This window comes from Clytia hemisphaerica, unplaced genomic scaffold (genome assembly GCF_902728285.1).
Source record: "Clytia hemisphaerica strain Z4C2 unplaced genomic scaffold, Clytia hemisphaerica genome assembly, whole genome shotgun sequence".
Lineage (NCBI taxonomy): Eukaryota > Metazoa > Cnidaria > Hydrozoa > Leptothecata > Clytiidae > Clytia > Clytia hemisphaerica.
In genome coordinates this window covers 27402-52436 of record NW_027104441.1, presented here as the reverse complement: position 1 = coordinate 52436, position 25035 = coordinate 27402, and the positions used below count along the sequence as shown (strand labels likewise).

The 25035-nt window shown below is 35.9% G+C and overlaps 1 protein-coding gene across 1 annotated transcript; it reads right to left on the bottom strand.

Moving 5' to 3' along the window:
• Positions 1-1778: 1778 nt before the first annotated feature.
• Positions 1779-17927, bottom strand: LOC136820866 (coiled-coil domain-containing protein 191-like). The gene is made up of 15 exons (XM_067077105.1): positions 17764-17927; positions 17377-17488; positions 14443-14628; positions 14043-14086; positions 13563-13679; positions 12899-13110; positions 12209-12383; positions 11629-11819; positions 6669-6870; positions 5505-6054; positions 4899-4981; positions 3894-3995; positions 3374-3670; positions 2839-2993; positions 1779-2054 (listed from the first exon to the last, which is right to left on the bottom strand). The coding sequence occupies exons 1-15, from the start codon at positions 17857-17859 to the stop codon at positions 1913-1915; spliced, it is 2664 nt and encodes an 887-aa protein (XP_066933206.1). The 5' UTR covers positions 17860-17927; the 3' UTR covers positions 1779-1912.
• Between the last annotated feature and the right edge of the window lie 7108 nt (positions 17928-25035).

Below are 25035 nucleotides of genomic sequence, written 5' to 3'. Positions count from 1 at the left end.
AAATAGGCTTCAATTGAGTTTAGGGTGATCGTTAAAAGTGCGACAAACTTCTCATTCTGAATTTCGCTATCCATCAGATGTTTACGGTGTTGTCGAAGAGTGTTGCGATGTTCAACCAATTCGTTGAGGGCAATGTCAACATCTTTGGTCGCACAGGAATGGACGGGTGTTTCGTCTATGATGTCATTGACATGTTCAATTGTCAATTCGATTTGAGATTGAGCTTCCATCGTTGAGTGATGTTGCTTGGTTGATTGATTCGTTTCAGACGGCTTTGAAGGCTGGTCTGAGTTGATCCGAGTTGAGGGTGAGGATGATTGATCCTGTTGATGTGGAACTTTCCTTCCGGTCAAATTATACGTCCGATAGTCGAAGCGAGAAATGTTCCGTCGGGGTCGTTCTGACATGCGATTGGGATGGTAAAGGTGTCCGTTTGAATGTAGAGGCAGGCAGGCTGGACACAGATTAAGGGTCGGTTTGGAACACGCACACAATAATATGTATTGAAGTTGATTGATGTATTGTGTTGACAGAGTTCAAACTAAAAAGTACAAAATGAAAATGATAAATATTTTGAACTAAAATGACAAATCCTTGACTAAATGACAAAATATCCTAGATATCCTCAAAATGCTCGTGATAAACCTCTAAAATCTCTCAAAAATGTGAACAAATCATAGAGACAAAATGACAAGAAAACATGACTGAAATGAGCTAATTCCAAAGGAAATTTTAGGTAAATTCTATAATTGAAAATTGTACTGAAAATCCTATGGTTATCCTTAAAGAGAGGCACTGAGAACCAAAGTCCTAGACAAAACCACAGAAAAACAAAAGAACCAAAACTCACCGGCTGGCCTATGAGTGTGTGCTGTGAAATGCCATGCCAATAATTCAGTGAAAATTGATGAATTGAAACTTGAAATTCATTGACTTAAATTCCAAATTTGTAAATCAAAAATAGTGACTTTTTCTCTGACTTCCCTCAACATACATCCTTCTACAAAGGTGTTCTGTCAGAAATGTGAAAATCAGAAAACGTGAAAACTCTCTGATCAAAATTGAAACAATTAAAAATGCGTAAAAAGATAATTGCTTTATGCTAATTATAAGAAAATATGTTTTCTCTAAGAAATATGCGATCTTTTTATAAGATCAAAGTTCATTAACACGAAGTTAAAATGATTTTGTCCATTTTATAAGCACAAACATTAGACACAGGGGTGTAAGTATTAAGGTTAAAGTTGATAAACTATTTTCATAATATGGGTCTATAGATTTCTTTCTTGGATTTTTCTTTTTGGAAAATAAAGAATAGCTTTTAAGAATATATATTTTTGTGATATTTACATTATAAATTGTGTGCAATAAAAAATAAATAACTATCTTCCAATTCCAATAAAATAAATCTTTCATTATTCATCTAATATATTCAATCAATTTTATACCTGTTCCAAAGCTACAACAGGCTTTTTTGAATTATTTTTTTTAATCCCGAGTGTTAGTCTGTTACGGTCAGATTAATTTTGTGTCTCTCTAGTACCGACTTTCTGGTACTAAATAATTGAAAAACAGGTGCGTAGGAATGCTCTTTTTGAAAACCAAAGATGCCATTGCGTTAAGATTGATAACTATAAAATAACTCAAAACTGCTCGAAAAACCTTTAAAATAATCAGCGTGTCAAATTTGACAAAATTTGAAATTTTAGTGCTAAAACAAATTGAACTTATACGTCGCTTTGAAGACACTTTGAAGAACTCTGTAGTAGTGGCTAGGCTACACGCATCCCTTCTGATATATTTTGATATATATAGGGCATTGGATGCGTAACGTGTATAAAATCCCCGTCCGATTCCCGTACAATCTGGTATAAAGCAAGAAGCAAACCAACTCACTAACTCGAATGAAATCTTACGTCTTTCCTGCGTTGAAATCGGGCAACCAATTTTGTACTTTCTTACGAAGTTCTTGACGCCTCTTTTCTCGGATTCGTTCCTCCTTTTCATTGTTCACAAAGTCTTTCCATTGGTTGAAATGTTTCTTCTTCATTCGACTGAAAAAAAGAAAAGAGAATATTTGTTGCAGATAATCCTTAGTTGTTAATACATAATACTCCATGCTAAAAACACAAGGCTCCAAATAACTTTTTCATTCAGAAAGTTCTAAAAAATCTCATCACGATTAAGGTACAATCATGGTCGAAATCTATTCAATATTAAGCTTATTTCCTCGCTTTTCGAAATTTGAAGTTCGGGCGAGAAAGTCGATTTTGGGCCATCTCTCAAATTTAATCGGATATTTCAATTTGACTCGGGTTTATGAGCCTTATTGGACCATTTTTGAACTTTTTAGCGTTAAGACTCAGAGTTAAGACTCGAACCTTCCAACCACCTACTTTAGAGCACTAACAAATTGATTGTGGTTTCAAAACTTCCCGGTGGATTTCCCTTTTTACTCAAATATTACGACAATGATTGTACATACGACCGATCCCTTAGTCCAGCATGCTTAACAACCAGATATAAGAAAAAGTAGGGTATGATAAAGGAAGCCAATGGACATAACAATACAAACTAATTTCATTATCTTGAAATAATTGGATTGGGTTGATTAGCACTCATAGTTAATTTTCTGATGGTTAGTTCACCAAAAAAACTTTTACTTTACGAGAGGATGAAAATAAGTTTGCAAATTTGAGCCCTGGAGCCTTTACAACCTGGTTGCTTATAAAGGGTTTCACTTTCTCTTGCTTTAGAAAGGTTGGAGATTCCTCTCTAGCCCCTTCAGGGCTTCAAATTCAAACTCCACGTTTAGACTGTAGAAGAATATACACTTACACTAGGTTGTGTTCTTCTGCATCATTCTCTTTAGCCCACATCAAGATACGTTCGTCCACCACGTACGATTGCCATGCAAAGAAAGTTTTCTTCACCATTCGTCGGATGGAAAACATACGCGCCATCTTGTTCAAGTTTTGAAGATGAAAGCGACACTAAAATATAACATAAATAAGATTTTAGTGATCTTGTTCTTTTGGACCAATTGCGAGAGCGTTATTTTTTAGTGTGTCAGAGCCTAACTGGCTAGGTTTTTACATTCTTGCCATTAGGAGTTGAAACAAATTTCCTGCTAGTGATATAGCGAAAAATGTGTCCAGGCTTCGGCAAAGAAATCAGAATTTGACGGCCAATCAAAGGAATATGACTATTTGCTATTAAAGCCTTAAAGTGGATAGAATTTCTAAAGAAAGAGTTCTTCTTTGTCGCTTGTTTTGAGAGTGGCTACACATTGAAATGTCTGATGATAAGAAAGTCAATTGTATCCATATTTGGGAAATGTAAATTCTTTAAAGAAAATGTAGTGAATATTTACCTTTTTCCAAGAACGGAAACTTCTTTTCAATAGAATTTCTTCGTATTTATGATCAGCTAGTTGGTTCTTACGCTCCATCGTTTCTCTTGTATACTCCAGCCAACAGTGAAACATTTTACTGGTCAAAACATTGTTATAGTGTTGATCACTTAGTTCAGTGTTATTTTTCATTTGCTGTACTAGAAGTTTCAATGGTTGGAGACCGTATTTGGTGAGAAGGTTGTGGTGATAGTGCTCAGTGCTCGTTTTGAGTTTCAGACGATGTAGCTCTTGTTGTTTTTGCTTCTCTTTCTCTTTCTGAATGGGAAATAGAAGAAGTTATGATATCTTAAACCTTTGTGGATTTCCAATAGGAGCGATGGCCGACTGGTCAAGGTGTCAGTGCCTCAAACTAGAAGTGTCCAGTTCGAATACCCGCTTCTTTCATTGTTCCGTTTAGATAACCGAGCCGGCTGGTTGTGGAGACAGTGAAAACAATCGAAAAGCTGCCCAGAAGTGTTAGCTGTTATACTAATCATACCTCCATTTGTAATAATTTTTCTTCTCTTCGTTTTCGTATTTTATCTTGCTTCACTTCCTCTTCCAACCTCTCTCGTTCTGCTTGCTGTTCGCGTAACACTTTCTGAAAGTGAATAATAAAGAAATACAAGATGTTACGAGAGCCCCTGTCTCGCAGCCCCATTGGAACTATTTCCCACATCGGGGATGGAAATTTCTATCAAAATCCAAATCAGGATAGAAATTCTATTGTTCCCGACTCAAAAAAATAGTGGGGTTTGGGAGTGCAATTGTTTCTTCTTGAATTTCATATGAGGATGAAATCAAAGTCAATATCGCTATGGGCCTGAAATTGTAAGGTATTTTTCTCAACAGAGACGAAATTTTGGCCAAATTTCCCACTGGGGCGATGGTCTCGCCGCGTCTGTGACACGGGAGAGCCTTTGGCTAATTGACCTATTGACTTCAAACGGGACTCAGAATCAGTAATTCATTGGTTATTAAAGTATTTCAGTAGTTACTTCTCAAATCTGAGGCTAAGAAATTTCTTTATTTCTTCAAAATCGAGGCACGTGTTCTTGTAAAATTGTACTTATTAAAAGCGTGAAGTAAAGAGTTAATGAATACCCCATGGTTCGTATTATTTTCATTATGGGGTGATTGGAATGTAAAACATCACTACAGGGAACTGATCTCTTACTACTTGAATGGATCCGGCTACCCGTATATAGGAAACGTGCCTAGGTTTAGAGCTGACTAGTCCGTTATCTTGTTTTCAATTCTGATCATCAACAGTACGATTCGAATGTTATGAAATTCGAACGTTCGAAAATCTAAAGTTAATTGGAAAACAACATAGCGGACAAGTCGACTTCAAAACTGGACACACTTTCACAGGAAATCTGTGAGCGGTTAGCCTATTAATGTGTAAAAGAATATGATTGCTGTGTTAAAGGGGTGCAAAAGATCGGAATGGGCTATTAAAGGAGGGATGTCGTTCTAGATCAATACAAGAGGATCGTCGTACCAGTTTGTCTTCTTCTTTTCTTCTCTTTTCAGCTTCGATGAGAGCTCTTCGTTCTTTTCGTTGTTGATCGCGCTCTTCCATGGCTGAAAGGTGACGAACAAGGTTTCTTTTACCAAAAGACTTCTTCTTATCCTCTTACAAATCTCTAATTCGATTTTCAAAGGACACAGAATATTCTTCTAATTAAAGAAAGATTCAAATTACAAAAAATATTTTACACAAATTTAGGGGAGCGATGTTTTAGTTCGAATCACAGAAGCTCAAATTAGAGATTTAAATGTATTAAATTATAGTATTTAGAAAGCTCAGGCCTGCCAATTACATCGCACTGGAAATTACACTGGAAATTTTCGTTATATTTGAATGCATCAGACTTTATTATCACCGCACAGAAGTTTTGTTTTGAGACCAAAAACTAAAACACCAAATTTTCACTTGCTGCTACTAATCAATTTAGTTATTACACATTTTATTCTACCAAATAGTCTACAAGGGTAACCCCGTCGAGGAATGAAAACTCAAGGTTGTCAGTTCTAAAAATTCCTCTCATAGTGGAAAAGAGTTGACATTTCTGACTTGAAAATTGGTTATATATATAAAACTAACCAAGATGTAGCGGTTTAGTGGCTGGCTTATCGGATCGAACTCTCGGCGTCACTATTGGTTTCTTATTTTGACCATCATTCAGCCTGTTATCAGAAGGATCGCCTGAGTATAGGTCACTACGATCGGTCAGTGATATTTGTTCGTCTCTTTGATGATTTGTTAAAGATCCCGTTCTTTTTCTTTGGTTTTGAAAATTTTGATCGTTTTTCGTAGCTTTTCTTCTGTTATTGTATTTCAGATGTCTTTGGTGTTCTAAATCATTTTCATTTTCATCATCATCGTCATCAAATTCTTGTTGTAGTTTCATTAATTCTTGTTCGACTCTTTGACGAGGCGTTCTTCGCTTTGATGAATCAAAAGTTCGTGATTTCAGCTCTTGCTGTCCAGTTTTTGAAGCTAGACTTTGTTCATTTCTATTTTGGTTTCTCTCAGGTAATATCATACCCATTCTAATCTCATTTTCAGTTTTTCTTGCAGTAGACTTTTGTTTGTGGGTCCTTTTATCTCTTGACATTTTTTCACCTTTTTGAATTTCTTCTTCATGTTGTTCCTATATTGAAATATGATTGGAAATGGAGAGACTGTGGAAAGGTTATAAGAAATCCGATACCCGGCCGGGCATTAACAAAGTTCACTAAATAACAAACCTGAGATATCAAAGTAGTCAAAAATATGGTCTAGAACTTTGTTATTATCTAAGAAAAAGTATCCAAGCTGAAGAAAAATTCGTGAACAGGGGGCCACTTTCGAAGCGAGTTAACAGGCGATAGAGTTGGCAGTCCCTCGAAACTCTACCACTGTAACTTTTTTCTTTATTACCGGCTGTAGAGTGTAAACTCTGCTCATTTATATTTTCCAGTTTCTACTGTACTATCCATATAACAAATGATAATATAAAGTTGTCATTCTAGATCCAAAAAGGCTTAGCAATTCTTAAGCAAGTTTCTTGAGTTTTGAATCGTTGACATCTTTAAAGTTTCCGCGAGAAATGACATTATGGTCACTTCATAAAAAACTTGTTTAACAAAAATTTACTTAAGTGGAAGTGTTTTTCGAGTCTAACTCGCATAACTATTTCAGGGATGCAGCCCACGGCAACCTCACCACCCCTCCCCCCTTATACAATTTTTACTTGAAAAGGCCATTTCTTGGCATAGAAAGTACCTGTTCATCCTTATCTACTTGTCGATTTTGTTGTAGCATAGCGGCCGCCGAAGTGATAAACTTTTCCATTTTCTTTGCTTTTTGTTCATGTTCTAGTTTCAACATTTTCTTTTCCATTTTATGACGTGTGTATTTTAGCCACGAGTATAAGCAAACTTTCATCAGTTTTTTGTTCCAAAAATGGACCGCCATCTGCTCTTTCCTGAAATGAAATTTGAATAAAATCCTATACTGGCTAGTTTGGATTTAGATCTGTATCAAATAATATTTCAGTCGACATTTTGTACTTTTAGGTGATAGGGAAATAATAATAATGTGAAGCTAGTAAACTAATCATTGATGAATAATGCAAGCAGAGGCTGGGACTGAGCAAACACGATATTAATGAACTGAAAGATGAATAGAAATCAATAGAGTGGGGCTCAGGCCCTCGAGCTCAGACCCCTGAATAGGGCGAGCAAACATGAGCGAGAAAAGGAAAGAAATCGAGGGCTTGGAAGGGAGAGCTCGAAGGAAGAGGACTTCGAAAGAAGAGCTCGAAGGAAAAGGACTTGGAAAGGAGAACTTGAAGGGGAAGGACTTGAACAGAGACTATCGTTAATTACATGCCAGAGTTACTAAGTTATTTGATGTTATTTATGTTACGCTTATTTGACATTTATTGCTTAATTGGAGAAACAGAATTGATGTTGATTGAAATCTATTAGCGTACCTTTAATACGTGTCCATAGACTTATCCCCAATAAGGGATACCCTGATCGAAGGAACAGATAAGCGATCCGAGAGGTCCCCTCAACAACTAAAGGGTGACCCCAATCGCCTAACTTCCCTTCGTCACACTGAAGGTGAACCAGAAGAACTCGCTTCGCAAGAATCAAAGATCCAAGAGGAGAGAGCTACATTACACCAAGGAACAAGAACAATAAAAGATTGTAGTAGGATACTACTTAATTACACCACAGAAACTGAACTATTGTTGATTGGTAGTTTGGTTGATTTCGCGATTAATAAGGACACGTTATTTTGAAAAGGACAAAAGTGATTTTACATCAGAAAGTATTAAAAACTATCAAAACGAGAGTTTTACACAAAATCAATTATTTAAAGTTCAACGAGAAGAGAAGTTTAACTTCAAAATCTTCTCTCGGTATCAATTATTCAACAAACTTGAACGCAGTGAACCTTTGCCGTAACCAAGCATTGGTTGCAATTGATTCAAGTAAAATAATACCTAACATTGTGCAGTAAATTTTGATTTCGATTTGGTGATTTGAATCGAAAGATAAATAAGTAAAGGAAACTAGGCAAAGAGGAATACAGCATCTAGAGGTAACACATTTCGACTACTTATAAATCATTCAACATGCAACTCGCTAAAACGACGGTGTCGATGAAAGCGAAAACAAGCAAGCAATGACGAGTATTTTCAAGATGAACGTAATCCAAATGACTTTGGACGATATACCACAATTCAATGGAACCAGTAATGAAAATATCAAAAGCTATTTCGAACGTTTCGAGAGCATAGCAACCATTGGCAATTGGAGCTCCAAAAAACGTTTGGACATTCTAACAGCATATGGCTTACAAGGTCACGCGATGCACTATTACAGAGCGCTACCAGCAGACGTGAAGCCTTCATACAAGCTGATAAAAGAGATGTTGCTGAACTACTTCTGGTCGTCTGATATCAGAATGTTAAAGAAAGCTGAACTAGCCAAACTCAAACAAGAAGAATGTTCATCACTAGATATCTACCTTGAAAAACTCGAAGAGCTAGTGTATCAATTAAATTACAGCAATGAGCAGAAATTGGACTCACTCATCGCCGGACTGAATGAGGATTTACGAATATCAATCATTTTAAAGAGATTCAAAACCTTCAATGAAGCAGTGGCTTACATCAGATTAGAGAACGCGATCAAGCCGAATTACAATGTGAACTCCACCAAACTGCTCAAAGAGCTGAACGAAAAGATCGACAAATTAGCAGATGGCGCGTGTACTGTCCAATCTTCCAGTGCAACGCCAAGACGAGTGTCATTAAATGGGTACGCTGGTGAAAGAGATCTCGATGAACAAGTATCCGAGGTGATCGAACAAAAGTTACGAATGATTATGCCTCAAACAATCAATACGCTTGGCCGACCAAAATTTGCATCATCAACAGACGGAATGAGAGAGATCGAAAGAATGCTAGCCAAAATCAAGAATCTCAAGCGACAACGGAACAGACCTCCTCAACAAAATAGAAGAATCTCCTTAGATGGACGTCGCGACACTTCAACGCTGGTAAGAGATCAGAAACCTCGAGAATCCTCAAAAATTTACCCACAACCGAATATTATCTACCGACCACCGACAATTATTCGCCAACCGCGCAAGACATTTATACAACCACCAAAGCTTCAACCGCCACCTATCATTATCTAAGTTCACTCACCACCGAGAGTTCATTACTGACCACCAAAAATTATTCAACGACCACGTATAACATATCAACAACCACCGAAGTTTCATTCACCAAGCGAAATTGTTTATGAACCGTCGAAACTTCACCCGTTGTCAAAGATTACAAACCTGTCTCCAAAGATATGCCATCTTCCGCTAAAGAAATCGCAAGAAATGATTCAACATTCATCTAGAATTATTCAAACCCCCTCCAAGGTTATCCATCAGCCACCATATAATTCACAGCATTTGTCAGAAAATAAGAAAAAACTGTCCAAGAATATTGAAAAGTCTTCCAGAATAACCCAGTCCGAGAATATTGTAAAGCCGTCCGAGATTGTCAAAAAGTCATCCGAGATTGTTAAAAAGTCATCCGAAATTGTCAAAAAGCCGTCCGAGAGTCAAAAAGCCGTCCGAGATTGTTAAAAAGTCATCCGAAATTGTCAAAAAGCCGTCCGAGATTGTTAAAAAGCCGTCCGAAATTGTCAAAGAGCCGTCCGAAGTTGTTGAAAAACCGACTGATATTATCGAAAAACCGTCCGATATTATGAAGAAGCCAACCGAGAGTATTAAAAATCCATGTTGTAGTGCTCAAGAGCCGTCCAAGAATATTGAACACCCGTCCAATAATATTCCGAAATCATATGAGAGTGTTCAAATATCCACAAAACAGTCGACAGAATGTATGAGGTTTCAACTGAAATGCCGAAAATACCAGATAGATCGAAGCAGAAACAAGATACAACTGAGTCTGCTACTGAAAATAATCTTACCAACGTTGTACATCCTGATTATGAATATCATATCGTTGATAAATCTTACAATACAATACCAAGTGAAGAGCCAGCAGCAACCAGAAATCAGTGAGAGATTGCTCAACGATGATAAAATATACGACCAGAAAAACCAATGGCACAACCGAAAGATTTACGAGTACAAGAAAAGAATTTCTGAAAAACAACAAATTTATCCCAGAAACAAAAATAAACTTCGTTCATTGTGTTGAGTACTCAATACTTAACCGTGCTTGATAAAGTTGATATTTAATGAAACACGAATATTTAAAGAGCTGCACAGAGCACCAAACCAAAAAAAATAGTTATATCGAGTCAAAATTGCGTACATTGAGAAGGACAGTTAACCGACTACAACCAAGACAAAATTTAGCGCAGAGAAATTGTTGAATAAATTCCGAGATGTCGAATAGAATGCAGATATGTTTACCGAATGAAACTAACAAATACCTAAAGACTGAAATGTTAAAAGAGAAACTGAAATTGGACAAATAGTTTATTGATTTTATGAAATTTTTAAGAGAATAAATTGAGTTTATGTAATATTTATGAATCAGACGATAATTTGTAATTTAGTTATTTTCAAATAAAATATTTCAGCATTAGAAATTGTTAATTATACGTAAAATTTGATATATAAAGGACCGACATCAAAGATGAAAACAACTTAAAGACCTGCGAAGATGAAAAATTGACATGCAGTCCAAAATACACCGATCATGTAATGTTTTAATTTAGTGACGAGAACGTCACTGTCAAACAACGAGGATGGGAAGTCATATCAGTGTACGAACTAAAATCCAGAGAAGAATAAACCATTAAAACGGTTATGAAAACTCGATAAGTAAACAACCACAATTGAGCACTTAATTGCACCAAAACATCAGCACGAAAGCAAAAGCATTAAAAATTTAATGATTCCTGAAAGAAAGAAGTAAGCGAAACCACGATCCCAATTTTTTTTTTGAAGTGACGAGGACGTCACTTGTCGAACGTCGGAGATGTGAAGCTAGTAAACTAATCATTGATGAATAATGCAAGCAGAGGCTGGGACTGAGCCAACACGATATTAATGAACTGAAAGATGAATAGAAATCAATAGAGTGGGGCTCAGGCCCTCGAGCTCAGACCCCTGAATAGGGCGAGCAAACATGAGCGAGAAAAGGAAAGAAATCGAGGGCTTGGAAGGGAGAGCTCGAAGGAAGAGGACTTCGAAAGAAGAGCTCGAAGGAAAAGGACTTGGAAAGGAGAACTTGAAGGGGAAGGACTTGAACAGAGACTATCGTTAATTACATGCCAGAGTTACTAAGTTATTTGATGTTATTTATGTTACGCTTATTTGACATTTATTGCTTAATTGGAGAAACAGAATTGATGTTGATTGAAATCTATTAGCGTACCTTTAATACGTGTCCATAGACTTATCCCCAATAAGGGATACCCTGATCGAAGGAACAGATAAGCGATCCGAGAGGTCCCCTCAATAACTAAAGGGTGACCCCAATCGCCTAACTTCCCTTCGTCACAATAATTTAAGAATTCATGTCGATATCAAAAGCAAAGCTTATTCACCGAAAGCTTCGGCAGATTCAAAAACCGACTAGAGTCTTTTCTGAGAACAAAAAATATCTTATTTCGAATCAGCCTCGACTATTAGACATCAATAATTTTCCATAGAATCAAATCAAATAATAACCTGAAGTCCTATCAAATACCTGAAGTTTTCTTTAACTTTCTGTTCAATCTGCTTGGCTTCCTCATTATACTTAACAGCGACAACGTAAGCACGCCAGGCGTTCCACGCGCGTAACTTACACTTCCAATCGGCGACCGCGCGTGCTTTACCCATTGAGACACGATTCTCCAAAACTAGGTTGTACCACGCGGCGAAATGCTTGTGTAATATCTACGATTGTTAAAATTGGAGTTTGAATATTCAAATAAAAGTGTGTAAGGTTATCAGTCTTACCATGGTCATAAAATTGAAGAATTTAGTTCTTGACGCTTGTGTGACTAATACTAGCAAGTTTATGTATTCGAGATAAATCAAAGAAGACGACGGTATAAAGCAAAGTTGAGATGCCGCATAAATCACCGTCCACTTTGCTCGAGGACGGTAAAAACACCAAAATACCGTGCGTCCTTCGTTTCGGAGAGCCAAGGCGATATATAGCCGTACATCAACTATCGACTTTGTTTTGCGTCGACTTACCATCGCCCTCGATATCCTCTGATATATAAACTGGCTACGAATCAAAGAGTAGGATCGTAAAAAAGCCAAAAGGTTTTCCTGACCTGCATATCCATTTTCATCATGAAAATAGTTTGCTTTTGGAGTTGTTTATCTTTTCTTTCCTGTCTTCGTCTCATCTCCAACTCTTTCATTCTTCGTTGAGCATTCTCCTCTTCTTTCCGTTTCTGCAATTCTCTTTGCATTTGTTGCTTTGCTTCTTCGAAAATTCTCTCTTTCCTGGATACGAACGAAAACAGCGTTTTTAATCTTTAGACTGGAGTCGTTTATATTCCGTGACATACAGTAATATGGGTGTTATGTGATAATACGATAATCATAACTAGGTAAGACCAGTTTCTATAAACTAAAATATGTAGCTTCCATTATTTTTTGTTCATTTCTACTATTTTTGAAAAAGTCGTTTAGGATGCTAGACTACTTAATTTTCCTCAACAAGCAAGATAATTTCATTGGGCTTTTCCAGAAAAATATTTGTATGCGAGGAGGAGTTGGTATCCCGTTCGTAAAAATATGTTTGATTTGCGTAAATTGACGTTCAAAAATGAACCTTGACACGTCTTGCTTGTTTCATTCACAAGAGTGGTTAAAACTTGGAAATGTTCAAAGTTTCTCCATTTTGGGCTTTTTAAACTATTGAAGAGGAATCTCTATTTGAAGAGGAACCACCGAGAATCTTCAAAGGATTAGACTGTAAATAAAGGTACATTGGGAATGAATAATGAACGTGCTACCTGCGGATTTCATCTTCCTTTTTCTGTTTTTCTCTTTCGAGTTCCTCACGAATTCGATTCATTTCATCTTGGATGGCTTTTTCTTCGAGTTCACTTTGAATTTGACGTTCTTTTTCTTCTTCATGTATTCGCTCGCGAGCTCTTCTTTTGATCTCGCGTTCGGTTTCCTTCGCTTGGCCTTTAATCTTCCTTGCCTTGCTTCTCTCTTTGACCTAACAGGTGAATATATAAAAAATCTTATTTCAAGATGTGTCTTGAAGGTAAACGATTGATTTTGATCAGTAACTCCATATGATGAGAAATCACACTAAAATTTTAAATACTTAATCTAATATAGCCCGTTAGACGAAAACCGCTTTTTCACCGCGTTTCAAATAAAGAATTAGGTTTAGTGGGAAGGTATGGCTAAATTTAATACAAATGGGATTAACTTTTCCATAACTTAGATCTATTCTAAAGTACATGGTATAGTGTAAAGGGATAGTCTGAAGGGTGCTCTATATACACAGATTTCGTCAGCCAATTTTACAAACTTTTCAAGCAAACTCAGGGAATCTCGTGATAGATAAGCCAGTATCCGACTGATGTAAGTACAAATCTTGAGTGGTCTCATATTTTATTTTTGTATCTGTATTCATCTTCCGTAAAATGTGCAAACAACTACCTCATTGTGACGGATGTTCATTTTTGGAACTGGATCTCTACTTTTCTTTTTAGAAGAACCATTCAAACCAAGGTCGATACCAGTGGCAATGTTTTTGTTCATCATACCCACCAACACCTTCCATGGATGACAGAAAAAGAAATGTTATAATTCATCATATGCACCATTGCAATGTATTCCATGGACCCAACAGCTGATTGGTTGCAAGTGACGTATTGACTGGTTTTACGTATTAATAACCAACCAGCTGTTGTGTCCGTGATGTAATGTCAGAAGCTATTGCAGTGATGCATGTCATGAATAAGACAATCTTTGATCGGTTAGTTACAATCAGAAACTAAGTGGACGATGTGGAAGCATAGTTCGCGAAAATCTTTTACAAAATTTACTTTACTCTTTTTGCATCACTATCTGTAAAAAGTATGTGAAAAATAACACTCCCAACCTAACAGGAAAAACAGGATACTGCAAATAAAATACCTCACTAACAGCTAAGTCCTCATCTATATCATCGATGTCAAGGCCTAAAAATAAGAAATCTTTAAAAATCAGGTTTCAAAGATATCTAAAATATTTCAGTACACAAGAATTTTCAATGTCAATGATATCCTCCCTTTGGACAGATATCTATATGATCCATCATACTTTATTTTTTCAGTTCCATTCCTTGCCAGCTACAAGTATTATATTGGTAGTAGAGAAAACAAAAAAACGGCGTGTCTATTTTACTTACCTTTTTTATTTGCATTTTTGGAATTCAAGGAAGTTTTCTGCTCATCAGTGTACTATTTATCAAGCCTTCGAAAATGAAACTTTCAAATAAGTTTTAAAGGGTAACTTATGCTTGCTTAAAACTTCTAACGTGTTAATTTAAACTAACCATATCTAGCAGTAGCTTCATCCTGTATTTCAGCTTTGTGAAGCATATTTTCGAAATGTGATCTGTCATTTTTCACGCTTTTTGTTGGTTTTCTTTGTTGGTTCCACGCTTCATGTTGGAACTCCATTTCGTTTTGTGTTTGTGAAAAGGATTTCTCTTTGAGCCAACCATCTAAAAGTTGCTGTGCTAAAAATATAAGATAAACTCGATGATTCTTTTGAGTGAAAAGAGGCAATGTAGCAATTTTTTAAGAAAATTGTTAATGTTAAGAAAGGAAGGAATTTCCTATAGTTAACCCAAAGTGATTTTAAGCATCAAACCGGTCTTGGTAGTTTAGGTCAAGTCGTAAAAAACAAGTGCTACTTTTATAGACCTACCTGGTGATGCATTTAACACATTATACATTTTTTTTTTCTATACAGACTTTTTTTCTATATAATGGCTCTATTGTTTAAGAACAATAGAATACTTAGCATAATGCAAGTCTGATAGAGGGGCAGACATTTTTTCTTACAAACGCAAACGTAGGTCGCGGGTCACGGGTCACTGGTCAACAGATCACCATGAAATCTTCAACACTCATACCCTAGTAGATTTGCAGCCTATGTGTGAGATCAGGCTTATAGCTCAGATATCTTTTAAAATATAGAGATTAATAAGGAAAAAGGAGGCTTATTGTAATTTACGGAATCAGATTCCGCCTTTTAATTTGCGGAATCTCATTCCGCAAATTACTAATCTACGGAATTTGCTCATATCTTTCCAACCAATTAATATTTTTCAACCAAATTTAGCATACATATTACCAACTAACAGATGCACCTTCACAAAAAATATCAACTCTAATAACCTACGCAAACGGATGTTACGACAGAAAAACTTTTAGTTCCGAACTGATTCCGCAAATTACAAATCTACGGAATCTGCTAATAACTCTCGAAGGAATTGGTTATTTCAAACCAAACTTTGCACACGTCTCGACATCCATAAGACGCTGTTCTGTGCCAAATTTGAGCATTTGAAAAGGTCGGTATTACAAGATTCCGTAGATTTGTAATTTGCGGAATCTCATTCCGCAGATTACTAATCTACGGAATCTTGTAATAACTCCCGACGGCGTTATGGTATAAGCTTCAAATTTTCCATGCAAGTTTGTATCAATGAGGGGCTGTTTTGTGTCGAATTTGGGGTTCTGAAACTCATTGGTTTGTGAGTTACGAGTACTTCGAGTTTTGCCTTGACCAGCCTAAGCTGGAGTGTATTACGTAGTCTTATGTTTTTCCACCGTAAGTCTCGCTTACATCATGTGTCAGACTTGATTTTTGGCACGCATTTCCATATTTATGGAGGGCTTCTTTGTGCAAAATTTGGGCTTGTAAAACATATTGGTTCGGGAGATACAACGATTTTGAGTTTTTTTCAACAAGGGCTGTTAGAGTTCCTTACGTGATTTTACGTTATTCCGTAATAGCTGCCGTTACCGACCTTTTCAAATGCTCAAATTTGGCACAGAACAGCGTCTTATGGATGTCGAGACGTGTGCAAAGTTTGGTTTGAAATAACCAATTCCTTCGAGAGTTATTAGCAGATTCCGTAGATTTGTAATTTGCGGAATCAGTTCGGAACTAAAAGTTTTTCTGTCGTAACATCCGTTTGCGTAGGTTATTAGAGTTGATATTTTTTGTGAAGGTGCATCTGTTAGTTGGTAATATGTATGCTAAATTTGGTTGAAAAATATTAATTGGTTGGAAAGATATGAGCAAATTCCGTAGATTAGTAATTTGCGGAATGAGATTCCGCAAATTAAAAGGCGGAATCTGATTCCGTAAATTACAATAAGCCGAAAAAGGATGCTTTCCGTAAATGAACCAACCTTTCTTTTCTGACATCAAAAATGAAAATGCTATTCTTTGGATCAGAGTTTCTAGGGTCCCCCATGAGGGCCTGAATGGTGACCTGAGATCAGATTCAGGCAAAATTCCAAGTACTTCTACCACTAGCCGTTTTTCTGATCAAGAATTGAGTTTCTGCCAACTTAGTAACCACTTACAGCAATCAATACCTATGAGAGGCCTTTAAATTCCAAAGACCCCTTGGATGCTATATGAAAAGTTTATTTTCAAGGATTGCTTATCATAAAGCGAGGAAAATTATGATTTTGCCCAACTTTTTACGTATTCTTGGCATTTTACTGACACATAGTAAGATTTTTCAAATATTGAGTTTTAAAACTGACTTTAAAATTGAGTATTTTGGCCAAATAACGGCCGCAAAAAAGTGCTTGAAATTTTCATTGAGATTGTGATTGTTACGAAAATCCGTTTTTTAAGGCGAATAAGAATTTTCCGGTAAAAACCACTTCAGCCATTCTTTAGAGAATCTTGCCCTCCATCTTTGTACAAAAAATCAGAAAAAAGTAATGACAGGATTTTGCACAAAGTCCAAAAAACCCTATTTTTAGGCAGTTTTTGGCCCAAATTTGCCTAAATATATTTTTTTTCGAAAATCGGGCTCCGTCACATTTTGGGCACTACCATTTTGCATCATTGTGCCAAAAATCAGGAAAAACTAGTGAGCCAATCTCGAGAAAAGTTGGTAACGAACTAACGGACGAACTAACGGACGAACGGACGAACAGAGGTTAATTTATAGGACCTCCACCGGGGTAGGTCCAAAAAAGGATTTTTATATTATTTACAGTTGTTTGGAAAACTCTCGACCTGACCTGGTAACTCTCGACCTGACCTGGTAACTCTCGACCTGACCTGGTAACTCTCGACCTGACCTGGTAGGTAACTCTTGAATCTTACCAGTAATTCAAAATTTGTCCCTAAAAAAATCTCTCAAGTCCTTTAAATTGTAACTAAAATAGCTTAAAAGAAGTGGCATATAGTTGACAACCCTTTTGAAAAAACTAATAACATATTTAATTACCTTCATAAACAGATTCGTCATCAGGCATCAATTCCATATTCTCCAAAGAGTTATCAAAAATATCTCCACCAAATGCTTCTTTAGCTGCTTCCTCTGATGCTGCTTGAATTTTCTTGAGGAGGGAAAAAATAATTCCTTATGTATGATTTTTGGTGATGGTGAAAACAAGATGTTTCTGAGAAATATTTTTTAAGCAGGATAAAGTACATTTTTTTGTATGATTTGAAATAATATTCAATTAAATAGTGGTGAAAGAACACTGTCAGCAGATAAGATTTTTAACCGAGGTTGCAACTTTTCAAACAACAAAAGTAGACAAAAGTAAGTCTTAAAATAATGGTTCTAGAAGGATAACCGATTACCTTATCATTAATAGCTAAAAGATACCTTTATCCAGCCACTCATACTATCTTTAGACTTTCCTCTTGCAGCGTCTATTGGATTTATATATTTTTGCCATTTGAATAGGTTGTTTGATGCCATCTTTAGACCGACAGATATGTCAATGAATTCACTTTAACAGTATTTCTATTTTAAAATTGTTTAACCCTGGTGGAATATAAGGGAAATTCATAAAACACAGTTTACAAGATAAATATTGATTCTAACAAAATAATTAGAATCACAAAGTGCTTCAGAAAATTGCAAGAAAAATTTAAGCAAAAAATCAAAAAATATTGGGTAATTCTTGATATGCTTAAGTCATTTTTCTAGGGGAAACACCCGAAAAAATCTGGGATTTGACCCCTCTCTGTTACTAAAAATAGAAACATAGAGGTCAAAATCCAGCTTTTTTCTAGTGCTTCCGTTAAAAAATATGACGTCATCTTGACTTACGCATATCAAGAATAAACAAAAAACTTTGGACAGGTTTTGACATCTACAGGAAAAACAAATATTTTAAAATTGCTAAAGGAGTTTCAATTTTGAAAGAAATTAGCAAGCTGTATCTGATGAAAAAAGAAAGAAATAATTACATGTGAATTTTTTGACACTTTTTAAAAAATTTTTCAAGCTATTTTCCTAGCTTTAGATAAAATTTTGACACTAATATTTAAATATCTTTAAAACCACTTATCCGCTGGAGGCCTATGACCCCTCATTTTTTTCTTTTTCAAAGGTCACAAGATTGGATACCGTAAGTTGGTCTAATGTTGACATCCCTCTTCTAATTCTGACACCCTTCTTAAAAGATAGGAACAATATACGAAGGTCGGGATTGCTTATGGACAAAAGATATTTTCCTCTCTAATCCCTAAACAAACAAAAATAGTTTCCATCAGCGATTCCGACCTTCCAATTATTCCTATCTCTAAAGAAGGGTGTCGAAATTAGAAGGGGGATGTCGATATTAGACCAACTTATGGTAGGTTTTGAGAAGAAAAAATTTAAAAATCTTCTGGAGTGGCTAGATTTAGTGCTAGCCTAGCTGGAGACCCGTAGACTCTGTTTGTGTGGTTTCAAAGTATAGCATTTAGTTAAAACGAATAATACCTTGAATCACGAATATTACTAGGCATGTATTCAACGGCCTTGAAACTAACACGCAAAAAATTAACACAATTTTTATTTACTTTTAAATTCAAGAACACCACGGCTGGCTTTAAAGGGGTTTTAATTAAACTTGGAATTTCTTAATTCGTGTAAGGCAAATACTTTTTGATTTATTGGTTTACGGATCTGCAGACGTTATTTTTGCCAAAAAATAAAATAAAAAAATAGAGATTTCAAAAACTTTTATTTACTTTTTCTCCTCCGACCTTTAAAAAAGAAGAAATAAATAAAAAAACCTTTACTTAAACAGGAAAACAAAAGAAAAGAAGAGAAAGAAAGAGGGGGTTAAATGTCAGGGAACTTCCCCATGGAATTTCCCTATCTACAAAGGACAAACTAAATTATACAGTGGGAACCCTAAAGTGGGAACCCTAAGGCTGAACCCTAAATGGGAACCTATCAGTCTTTATGTGTACATTTTTATGTTTCAGTTAATTTTTGGTGTTTTTTATCCATTCAACATCTTGCACTTTATTCTTTTGTCTTTAAATCTAAAAAATCGATACTTTAGCTTAGGAAATTTCATAAAATTTTATTTTATTATTTCCTCCGATTTCAGATTTTTAAAAAGAAAGTCAAACAAATTCAAAACATTGATTTTATTTTTATTTATTTTTCCATCCTCCTGTCCAAAACTTTTCCTCACAATGTCCGTAAACCAGAAAATAAAAAAGTAATTGCCTAATAAGGTAATATAGAAATAACAGAGTAGCCGGGTATTTTTGTAGATGCTAAATCTGGTTGTAGAATTCTATTGGCTGTTAAACAATTGTTGAAATCGCATGATATTATTGTTTCGATTGGAAGTGTGCGAATCTGATTGGCTAACCTTATCAACAGCTTTTTTGGCACAAAATTCAAACCAAATGTAAACAAATACAAACTGGCGGGTCATAAATACCATACTCTCACTGAGTAGCCTCTGATGAGGGACATTTTTTCCTGCAATGCAGGTTCGGCCTGATTGGCCAGCTTTTGGCGTATTACTTAGCAGTACTTTTGCGTGCATTTTGATAATTTTGATGCGCGCGCATAATTTATGGAAAAAGCTGACTCTGCAGAAAAAAGGAAAACAAATGAAAATGAAAACATAGATTCATTTAGAAACAAAATGGCTGTTGACAGGAAGTCTAAATACATGTGGCTGATGTTTTGATGTGTCTTTTAGTAGTTTTGAAAGTCTTTACAGGTGTATGTACCGCAAAAGGCCCTGGTACCGCAGAATGTCAGTGATTGAATTTGGCTTGCTACAGGTCAGCAAATTCGTTTTAAACTTACACCATATGTTGGTTTTTATATGACTTATGGATGAGAGATTTGATCCAAGCAGCAATTTGAGCAATTTGACTTCTCTGGAAAATGTTATCGGGCTTTATCACAAAAAATTGTAATGGAAAATTTTAGATTTTTGAGGAAAATTATGAACAAAAATTTGAATTCTGAATATAACTCAGTAAAGTAGCTTTTTTCTAGCAGCTTCAGCACAGTAAAGGAGGGTTTGAGTAAAAAAAATGGATCCCCAAGGCTGTAAGGAAAATATAGGGTCACTTTTGTAAGAGATATTAGACTGACATTTTGCGGTACACCAAAATACTAAAATTGAACAGTAAAAATTCATCGATTTTTTAAGCACTATGAATAAATTTTGAATACTATTGAATAATATGGAATATAAATAGGTAGAAATAATTAAATAAAATCTTACAATGAAAATAATCTATGAATACATTAGAAAAATCTGGAAAAATGTTAAAAAAATAAAATAATAAGCTACAATTTCTTTCTGTCCGTGTTTTTTAACTAGTGAAAATATTTTTTTCACTTTTTCATAACTTGGTACATCAAATTTTGATGAACCTTTGAGTGGATCCACTTTTAGCGGTCCAGCAATCACATCATAAAGGTCAAATTGACACTCATCATGGGGAAGATGAGCTGGGGTATCTTCCAATATTGTGCCTGACCCAAATTTTGGCTTTAATGATCTCATGATCAACTTATCAACAGGACCATTTTCCTCTTGCAGGAAACGTGCAATCACTTTTGAAATATAAAGTGTTTCATTACGTTTACCTTTATAATCAGTTATAACAAACAGCAAACCACTTGCCAATTAAGTTGCCCTCTTTATTTGGAAGACTCAAATAGGCCCAAACCTTTTTCATCGATTCAATAGACCTTTTCGCCTTTCCATCCGCCATCTTGAATTGTATGCAAAAATAGAGGAACGAACAAGCTGTGGAACCAAGCATCTTATAAAGAAATATTATAATCATTAGAACAATAAAAGATGGAATTTCTTAATCCAAAAAGAAATATTCACAGAACAACATAAGGCTTTTAGAAATATGTTCTTGAAGACATTGCATATTCTGTTTTCATGCCATTAAGAAATTCCACGAAGACGGAGTACACACATCAAACTTTCAAAACACACAAACTGAAAAGCAGTAATTGTGACGTCACACATTATCAATATTTTGATTTGATCATTTGGCGGCTCTATTCCCAGGAGAATAATTTACCGTCAGCTGAATAAGGATTATTTTTTACCTTCGCTGGTGATTTTTCAGTTTGAGTTTATGTCTAATGTTATGGATTTTTGAAGTGCTTGTTCTAAGAGATGAGTGAATATAATTTTTAGTTCATTGCTGTCGGTATTAAAATTATCATCATCAGAGATCATATCATGCTTCCTGTTGGTTTTTTGGGCAGAGGCAGCAGCAATCATTACTGGCTTTCTTCCATCTTGAAGGCAACCAGATTTGCTACACACAGATTTCAGAATGTTGTGACATGATGGACATTCTTTTAAATGCATAGCTTTACATTCTTCAACACAAAGGTACTGTTCTTTGCACTTATAAAATGCCTTTATCTCTTGTTGTTTCTTGCTTTTTCTTTCTTCCTTTGCCTTTTCTTTGCTTTCTTTTTCTGTTTTTATTTTTTTAACGATTGAAAGAACTTCCTTTCCCTCAAGAGATCCATGAATTTGTGTTGTTACTCTTGTGTTCTTTGTTGCTGTGTCTGCGATTCCATGCCATCCGCTATCTTGAAAATGTATCCAAACATACAGGAACGAAAAAGCGGTTGTTGGATTTAGTTGGAAAGTATGCAAAACATATGCAAGTTTACACAAAGATTAAAAAGACAACAAAGCATATTATAAATAAATATTATAATCATTAGAACAATAAAAGATGGAATTTCTTAATCCAAAAAGAAATTTACAGAACAACAAAAGCATTATACTGTATACCGTAAGTTGGTCTAATCTCGACACCCGTCTTCTAATTTCGACACCCTTCTTTAGAGATAGGAATAATATGAAAGTTGGATCGGTGATTGAAAAAAGATTTATCCTCCCTTACCACTAAGCAAAGAAAAATAATTTGGAACTTTTTTTCATTTTTCAGCTGTAGAAAAGGGTGTCGAATTTAGCTAGACGAGGGATGTCGAGTTACGGTATAATCTCATCTTGTGCGGTACTAACGTGCTTGCTCTTATCTGATTTTCCAACGGTGTTTTGGTGGCCGCCCAGGCTAAAGCTCTAGAACTCTGGAGGAGTGGGCTAATTCACTGACCTCACCTCACATCTGTCCTGCTGTAAAAAAGCCACACACCACAACCCTTCTAGCTGGTATAACATGTCCCTATTCTGGAGGGGTAACCTCATATTACATTGAAATGTCATTTTAGACTTAGGTAGATGGGGCCCCGTCTACTCACGATTTTTTCTGAACTCGATAGTAGACGGGTAGTTTTGGACAAAAATTTCTACAATTTTTTGTAGAAACGCTTCTGATTGGCCGATTATGTCTATTGTTCTCCCGAAAAATTTATGCAACAAAATTCTGATTGGCCAGTTTTCAAACGGTTTTTTTCTGGTGGCAAATTCAAAATCTCCAATTCTACCATACTAATTTTTATCTCATGTGAGCTTTGTGAAATGGAGTAAAAATTTGTATGGGTCCAGACTAAGACTTAGGTGAAGAGAGAAACTTACCTTAAAAGTAATGTGGTTTCGTGCCTAAACTTTCTAACAATTTTTGAGCTTGAAAACTTTTGAACAAATCGCGGTCAAAACATCAAAACAACGCCACCATCTTGAAAATTTGATAAACCTTTATTTTGATTCCATGTAAAATTCTCAAACTCGCGGAATAAATTATGCAGCTGGCGGGGTCTTGTACTCAGGAACAGAAACACTTTGTGGACAAGACAGAAGACATATTGATGGGGGTGATGGGGTCACAATTCTGGAGATGGGGCATTGGGGCATTCCTACCGATTTGCACCTATTAGATCTTTGACTTAGGGGTCTTAACCGTCATACCGACAAAAACAAATACCGTACGTATAAAAGAAGCCGAATTACCTAAATACCGATACCGGTAGAAAGTGAAATACCGTAATCCCGTTGTTTTTTCTGGTAATACCGATTTACCGGGGGAAAAAAGGCCCAATACCGTCGTACCGTAAAAGTGAACCCCCCCCCCCTTACATGGCACTTTGGGAAGCCTGATAAAACAAAATCATTTAAAGACGCATAGACCACTACGTACCATGAGTGTCACAGCTCGAATAACAGAGATTAGGTCATTTGGGATGCATCATGATACGTTTAGTTCTAGTGTAGGGTTACTCCGTAACCGTTGCATGTCAGTAGTCAGTTACTTAGATTAATCCCCTAAGGTCAAGGATCCAGTTAGATCTGGATTAGGTTCGCACACTGTACCTTAAGTTAAAGGAAGAAATTTTGGCGGGAATTTAATTTGGCGGATGGACGAAAAAACTAAATTTGGCGGGAATTTAATTTGGCGGTCGCTTAAAAATTTAACCTTAAGATGGCGTCAAAACAGCGAAAAAATAGCAAAAACACCTTAAAAGAGATCATATTTTCAAAATGTTTAATTTGGCGGGAATTTAATTTGGCGGATGGCGGAAAAAAGAAATTTTGGCGGGAACTTAATTTGACGGATTTCAGTCAAATCCGCCAAATCCGCCAAATTTTCTTTCCGCCAAAATTTCTTCCTTTAAGGTAGTCCCAACGGTGTTAAGGTTCGCCAGGGCAACCTCCCTGTTTATTTTTTAGCCTCCGTCTTATACGGGGCGTATAAGTCTCCGTCATCAAAACGGGGCTTATCAACCTCCGTCATCAAAACGGGGCTTAGGCGACACCTGTCATCAACACAGGCTAAGTAAGACCCCCGTCATATATAAAAACGGGTTACACAGGACACCCGTCGTCAAAACGGGTTAGGCTCTCAGGATGCATCCCCAATGTCATCCCAAGTTCTATTATACATTTTCGGCCTTCTTGTTTACGTTTCGAAATATACTGTTTCCATTACTGCACACTTATGTCTCTATTCTATTTCCTCTGTTGCTCATATCCTTTGGTACCTAGATCAGTGTATTTCGACCACTTTCAAAAACTTCTCATCTTGCCTCCTTAGTCTGCCTTTTTTGTGTTTTTATTCCTAGGGCCTTATACTTTAATTGCATCTGAGACGTGGGAATTAATAGCTAATGTAATAAGTGTAAGAATTGTTTGCCAAATATGTGGGAAAACGAAATGGGACGAACTGGGAATGAAATTCCAAAATATCGTTTTAACATCTCTAACTCTCTTTTTTATCAGAAGGCCAAAAAAAAAAAGTTATCACATTAATCGCACGATGGGTTATTTTTTCTTATTTGGCACGCCCTCAAAGAGAGCAATTAATCGTTAATTGCATCCTGTAGAGAGCAATTAATCGTTAATCACACTCTCCAATGCCGCGCCAATGTTTACAAAATTGATTTTAATGTTTTTTCTTACATTTTTTTTTGCATCGAACGTTTTAATTGCATTCGAAATTTATTTTGTGAGAAAGAAAATCAATAAACAACAATAAAAGAAAGACATAAAGAGAAGAGAAAAATATAAAACTCTCAGTGTAATTTCTGTAATTTACTTTCCTAACTGGGAAAAAGTAGTGAAAGCCATTGTGCGATTAGCTCGTAATCACATAATAACTCGTACAATTCGAAAATTGCACTCGTGATTTTTTTGTTTCGAATTTTCCTCGTCCTTTCGGACTCGGAAAATTAATAACAAAA